This window comes from Mixophyes fleayi, chromosome 12, assembly GCF_038048845.1.
Source record: "Mixophyes fleayi isolate aMixFle1 chromosome 12, aMixFle1.hap1, whole genome shotgun sequence".
Taxonomy (NCBI): Eukaryota; Metazoa; Chordata; class Amphibia; order Anura; family Limnodynastidae; genus Mixophyes; species Mixophyes fleayi.
The window spans coordinates 71,049,606-71,057,101 of NC_134413.1; the positions used below are offsets into that span (position 1 = coordinate 71,049,606).

A 7,496-nucleotide genomic window follows, 5' to 3' on the forward strand; every position below is an offset into this window, starting at 1 on the left:
TGTCTAGTAGAATGTATCTAGCACTTACTTCTCCTATTATCTTCCGTAGGTTGGCCATTCTGAGTCCTCTGTCTACTACAAGAACCCACTTTAAACTTGTCTTTAAAGGTGAACCCACTGAAGGTTTGGGTGATAGGTGAGCCCACTGAGCTGCAGTAGATGTAAATGCTATATACACTCTACTTTCATGTATATATGAAACAGTTACATATAGGATATTGGTTGTATTTGTAAAATATACTATTATTGTATTGTAGTTAACTCCTAAAAATTCCAAATACATGGAGCTTCATTTATCTTTTTATCCAATTCATTTCACAGGATTACACCGTAGTAATAAAGAGATTTGGTGGGCCACCCTCAAGTGTGTCAGGAGTATTGAGCAGGACCCAGAGTCCCATCACGGTTCCTCCACCTCACTCACTGATATATGAGGGAAACAATGGCTAGAAGATCCTGGAACTGATCAACAAGATCATTCCGCTGGTGACTGGAGAGGTGACTGCTGGGAATGTGACATAATACAGTAACACCAGGGGATGTGTCTGCGTGATGACTGTATCATTGGGTGTATTAGGTTCCTATAAAGTGTTGGGATGTCACTGTCTATTTATCCATGCAGGAGTGGACGTATTTAAGATTGCAGAAGAGTCTTTTCAAAGACGTAATGATGGAGAATCACTGGATTCTCAAATCACTGGGTAAGAGGAGATTTTCATTTATTGTAGGGGACAGAACAGTTTTGAAGGCCACCTAGATACACATCATCTGAGAATCACATATAAACAATGTATTCACTCAGTGTATGTTTCCTACAGATGGATCCAGTAACACAAATACCACAGAGAGATGTCCGTGTCCTCTTTATTCACAGGATTGTACAGAGGAAAATCACAGTATTCCACAGGTAGGTGACATTTTAGGGTCTCGCCAAATACCTAAGTGAATTTCCCAATATATGATCTGTAAAAAAAATACTTGTGTGGATCATATACACTGACATTCCTCTGTCTCATCATAAATTATTAAATCAGTTATTATTAAATATATTTGTATTGTTTTGTGGGCTGTTTAGGATGACGTCATGACTGGTATTAAATTAGAATTTATAGAGGGAAGGAAAGAGACGTATGTGAGGGGTGATCAGCAGTGTAAGGAGAAGGAAATCAGCATAGGTGAGTAATAAACACTTATTACAGACAAGAGTCACATATTCTCCTTGTATAAACAATGTAATCAGTCACTGTGTGTTTCCTACAGATGGATCCAGTAACAGAAATACCCCAGAGAGATATCTCCGTACTCTTTATTCACAGGAGTTTCAGGTAGATGACATTTTAGGGTCTTGCCAAATACCTAAATGCCAAAGTGATTTTATTATATTATCTGTAAAAAAACAGCGTGGATCTTATACTCTCATATTCTTCTGTTTCATCTCACATTATTAAATCAGATATTATTTAATATAATATTCTTAAAGGGGTCGTGTCCTGGACATGCATGGAGTACAAGTATGCTTGCTACGTTCTCCATCCTAAAATTCCTGCATTTATCCTCCATTTTGAGTTTGCTGGTTTATTTGGACTCTGTCTAGTCCTGGAGCTTACTTACCCCTCTTGGCATCCTCTGGGGTACTTCTCCTGATCCGCGGCTGCGGCGCTGCTCTTCGAGACCCCAGCCTGGTGTGCGGAGGCTGCTACCTGAGCGGACCCGCTGCAGCCTGACTCCTTGGTGGACAGCGCTTCTGCCTCTCCGTGCTGCCGGCGCTGACTGTTGGTGCGGACACCCCAGGGACCCCTGCTGTGGTGAGACAGATCACCATACTTACCCATCACTGTCAGGTCGTCGGGTGCCGACACTTGCACAGGCTCTTCCCTTTACTGTGTGCGACTCGAGTACATGACAATGCTGTAGACTATACCCCTCTGCCCTGGGAGCTGGGGACGGACATTTTCTGTTCCTGTCCTGTAATCTGGGCTGACGTCTTGGTGGTGCCCTATTTTCCACCATAGAGAGCGGCGATTTGTCCTCATGCTGCACAGTTCTGTTGCTCCAAGTCAGCCTTCCATCCTGAGATACAGATTGGATCCCCAACAGCTGGGCCTCAGGCTCTGAGTGCATGCAGGTACCTCACACAGTGGCTGTAATTTGACTTATGCTATCTTGCCTGTTTGTGCTGTGATAACATCCTGGCACTTGACATCTAATATATATTACTCCTCTGGGACAGTCATTAGCTTATTTATTGAACCTCATTCCCATATCTGGATTATCCAGTTTGCCTTTTAGAAGTGGTGTCTATACTATCTTGACTCTGTTCTATGATCCTGCCTTGGGTACTTTCATGGTAAGACTTTCATACAAGTGTTTATCCATGAAATACAACACTATTATTATACCCATTCCTCTATATTGGGATGTATTTTCCTCGTTATATGATCATGCTGCTCTGGCCGGATGGCTTGACCGGTTTGCCTATTCCTCTACACCCACTGACAGTTCTGGAGAAACTCCATTATGTTTGCCCTCCCAAACTACCACTGTTCCTAATGCACCAACCTCACCTACTTACCCTGAGGTCACATTGCAGCAGCTTCTACAGCTGGCCGACCTTTCCCTTTTCAGACATGATATGCAACAAATCCAATAGTGAGTGGCTGAAGCGGAGACTCTAGAAGATGCTACAGCACCTATGAAGGGTCAAATTGATAATTTGGAAGCTCAGATGTTGGCATGTAAGCAGACGCTTTCTTATAGTGAGGGGAGTCTCTGATGCAATAATACTCGTTTTGTGGGGCTACCTGAATAAGTGGAGGGACCTGGTACTGAATGTTTCTTGGAGAAATGGTTAATTCAAGCTTTTGGGAAGGATTCCTTTACGGCTCAGTTCGCAGTGGAGCAAGCTCATCGCATCCCTTCTTAGGCGGCTCCACCCGGGGCACCTCCCCGTGCCTTCATAGCCAAAATCTTACATTAGAAAGACTGAAAATAACAAATACAGATGACAATAGATATCAGCTGAACAAAGTAGTGTGTGAGGCACTCCTGTCCGAGAGAGTATATCAATATAAAATCAACTTTATTGATGGTTACTTAAAAATGCGAGATAGACAGATAGCTAAATCCCACCTGGATCGGTGAATTTAAAATATACAAGTGAATAGAATTGAAATATAGTGTAAGGAGAATTAAAAATGACCCAAAAATGGGAACCGGTCAAATATTATCAAAATAGAAAACTCGTATAGTACCGTAGTTGTTAGTGATAACTAGGGTCTGGTCCTCTAATTATGTAATTATAATATGATAATTCATGGGACCATTAAGACCTGTTGTGTAGTGTCTCTCTAGAAAGAGCCTTTAGGCATTGGCAATGCACTCTGTAGCTAACATAGAATAATATAAATCTCACACAGATTGAGACATGGGCGTATGTTTATATATGAAACGCTTCCATATAGTATTTATGTGTCTCTTGTCATGTGTAGAGAAAGGGGGAAATACCAGATATATTGTAAAAAATATATATGATATTAATAGCAAGCAGTTCCATATATACTTAGTACACCATCAAAAAGGGGCATTACATATAATGGAATGCCTATAAGTGTGATGGTTACTTAATATATATACCCAGTTTAGATATAAATAACCGGACAATTAAATTTATGTCCATGTTAATACACGTGCCACAGTATAATACACCTTTATTGTGAAAATGAATCCAATCTAATCTATTACACCATTATTGTTGGATTGCATTATAGGGTCATAATCTGCCAGAATATTAGCGATATATTGGCTCTCAAATATATCCCTTCATGCATTGGTATTGCAAAGTATATATCCAAAATTGGAAAATTCCAAATAGATCTTACTAGATTGCATTACAGGGTGATTCTTAACCTGAGTGCTATCGATGTATCCTCAGATATGTCCCTTCATATGATAGTATTACCAAATATATGGCTGGGTTGTATTAACTTCCCTACAAACCAACAGCAACAAGGTTTATGGTATGGAAGAAATAAAATACAGTGCACTTTCTGGGCATGTGTTTTAAGTATACAGGGATGTGTATAGGCTGCTTGTTGAAGGTCCCACTCGTAATGTGTACCTCCTAATGAGACAGCCTGGTATTGCCCCTAATATAAAAAAAAAAACCTAAGGTTGGTCTTCTATAGAGGAGTTGCCTATTATTTAGCAATGAAAAATAACTCTAGATTAGCGAGACACAGTCGCGGGAGATCCCGCTGATCGGCTCTCTATTTCCGGGTCTGTGACGTCATGCGTCACGTGCCCGACGTACGTTTCACCAATTTAGGCTTAGTCATGGGAAATTATTATTATTATTATTATTTAAATTTAAATTGTTATTTTCTAGATAATTCTAGTTATGAGAGCACCCCCTCTGATTATATATTATAAATAAACATATCCAAGAGGATTGTCCGGACCTTGGAGCGGATTGGTCCATGCCCCTTTTTCACTCATTAGAAAGACTGATACAACTCTGCGACCATTCCCCTCTTATATTGTCTGTAGACTTTGCCATTACCAGGGGCTCAATCTTTCTGGAACCTGAACCCTTTTAGTTACCTTTAATGGGCAAGGGACCTGATCTGGTTGCCTTGTGGGAAGAGTTCTTTGTGGATAATGCAGAAACAGTCCAGCCCCCTCTTGCCTTTGGCAACTGCCTAAGAACTGTACCCCTAAATCTCCGTACTCTCACCGGTACTGAGGGTTGCAGTTACCCCTGGCAATCACCTAAGAACTATTTCCCTAAAATCTCTAGACTCTCACCGGTACTGTGGGTTGTAGTTACCCTTGGCTACTGCCTACGTTCAGTTTCATCATCTTTACCTATCACTGTAAGTTCCGTTCCTTTCCGGACAAGTACCGGTACAGAAATCGTTGTGGATCAGGGGACTTCTCTATCAACTGTTCCTTATTTATTCCAGTGGCAATGAGTGATATATCAGTCTTGACACCATCCACTCGGTGTCTCACCGGACTCGCTTCTGCACTTCCTACTCTACGCCCTCTGTAACTCTATTCCTGGGTTCTCCCCAGCCAGTGGACATCTCACAACCCTCTGTCTGCAGCCAAGTCTGTCCCAACAGTGAACACCGGACTTTCGGAGCAGACTCCGGGTTTTGCTGTACTGGCTGGAGGGGTTCCTAACAGTTAGCACTTCTGCCTCACAGCACTGGCTGGGGTCATGAGTTTGATTTCCAACCATGACCTTATCTGTGTGGAGTTTGTATGTTCTCCCCGTGTTTGCGTGGGTTTCCGCCGGGTGCTCCGGTTTCCTCCCACACTCCATAAACATACTGGTAGGTTAATTGGCTGCTATTAAATTGCCCTTAGTCTCTCTTGGTCTGTGTGTATATTAGGGAATTTAGATTGTAAGCTCCAATGGGGCAGGTACTGATGTGAGTGAGTTCTCTGTGCAGCGCTGTGGATTTAGTGCCATCTGATATATACTGTATTATTGTCAGTCTTGATATTATTCTGTATGTTTTTGTATACCTGCATAAGTATTGGAAATTTACTAATCTTTGATGTAATGTGTCACACCCGGTGTTTTATATCTATCACGTTTATTCAAAAATAATTATTTTCTTTATGTTCTGTTTTGAAATACCAATAAAAAAACTTGACTAAAAAATGATCATTCTTTTGTGGGCTATTTAGGATGACGTCCTGACTGATATTAAAATAAAAATTATAGAGGGAGAGGAAGAGACGTATGTGAGGGGTGATCAGCAGTGTAAGGAGGAGGAAATCCCTACAGATATCGGCACAGGTGAGTAATAAAATGTATTACAGTAAAGAGTCATATATTTTGTTTATTGAGTCATTACAAGAATTCCAATTATGACTGCATCTATACAATGTGCTTGATAATGCGCTTTTATAGTTGTAATGAAGTGTTAGTCAATTGCAAATTGAAATTAAACAGCTGAACAACTCGCTCATAGTTTCAAAATTTTGGGTATTGTAATCTGCAGCTCAATGTCCTTCCTTACATTTATTTTACTTTCAGCAGATGGATGTAAACGCAAGAATATCTTGGGGGAGCAACTGATTTTATCTACAGATTTTGAAATGGAAGATTACAACATCACTCAAGATTCTACAGGAGAAAACCCAATTACCCTAAATATATATCCAATACTTTACAGTGGAGATAAATCATCTGAACTCTCTAATCATGAGGAATGTAATCCTGATAACATAGATATTGTTACACATCGTACAGCTCATACAGATGATACATTATTTCCATGTTCTGAGGGTGGGAAAAGCTGTACAGTTAAATTATCTCTTCATAAACATCAGAAAAGTCACATAGCTGAGAACCCTTTTACATGTTCTAAGTGTGGGAAATGTTTTGCATATAAATCAAAGCTTGTCGAACATCAGAGAACTCACACAGGTGAGAAACCATTCCAATGTTCTGAGTGTGGGAAATGTTTTGTATATAAATCAAATCTTGTTGAACATCGGAGATCTCACACAGATGAGACACAATTTCCATGTTCTGAGTGTGAGAAATGTTTTGTACAGAAATCAAAACTTATTAGACATCAGACGTATCAAACATGGAAATTCCACGGCATAGGACCAGTGTATTATCAATAACAAGTCCCTTAGCATGAATTAAGGGTCCCCAAATCCACATGTATATGGATGTATGCGTACCAGAAATAAAAACTTTTCCGCTTATCTGGAATGATGTTCCATAGACAGCACGATCAGGTCACATTCTCTTTAGGCAAAGAGGTCATGATTTAAAAGCTGCTTCCTCTCAGCAAACAGACAGGGTGGGTCTGATAGTCTAAAAACTGAGAGTTATATACTGACCTACTAAATTCTTAGTGTGTGTGGGAAAAAAAATTCAAAAAGGGCTGAAATTTGGTAGGGCTCAAACTTATTTTCGTGAGGTAATTTTACCTCATGAACACACATTAAAAAGGCCGCTTGCGTCGGGAACTAACGCTCTTCCCCTGAGGAGGCCTGGGCTAGGTCCAAATGCATGACAAGAACCTTTTTAAGACCTTAAGTAGCTTGATTTGACTAGAATGCATGAGTATCATGCACGGGTTAACTTGTATATATATATATATATATATATATATATATATATATACACACACACACATTTATCTATCTAAATATTTATGTATATTTATGTATATGTATATATATAAAACCAGTCATTTTTCCTTCCTTGATTCCCACATGCGTGAATATTGCGCCAGTCTGCTCTGTATGAGCGATTCCAACAGGGCAACATGTCTGCAGAGTTGCTGTTATTAATGTATTAAGTTAAGTGCTACTTTTTATCACATAATGTATTGTGTATTGGATTCTCTAATTAATCATTTAGAGAAATATTATCAGTATAACCTATAATTATGACTCACCATAAATTAAGGCATTACCTGGCCTTTCATTCCTCTTCTGTGTCTTCCTGCTTCCAGCTGGAT

The 7,496-nt window shown here is 39.9% G+C and overlaps 1 protein-coding gene across 1 annotated transcript; it reads left to right on the forward strand.

The window, feature by feature from the left end:
- Positions 1-670: 670 nt before the first annotated feature.
- On the forward strand, positions 671-6,856 carry LOC142108360 (uncharacterized). The gene is made up of 6 exons (XM_075191986.1): positions 671-701; positions 819-907; positions 1,076-1,175; positions 2,082-2,143; positions 5,698-5,809; positions 6,050-6,856. Exons 1-6 carry the CDS (start codon positions 671-673, stop codon positions 6,646-6,648), a joined length of 993 nt encoding a protein of 330 aa, XP_075048087.1. The 3' UTR covers positions 6,649-6,856.
- The last annotated feature ends 640 nt before the right edge of the window (positions 6,857-7,496 follow it).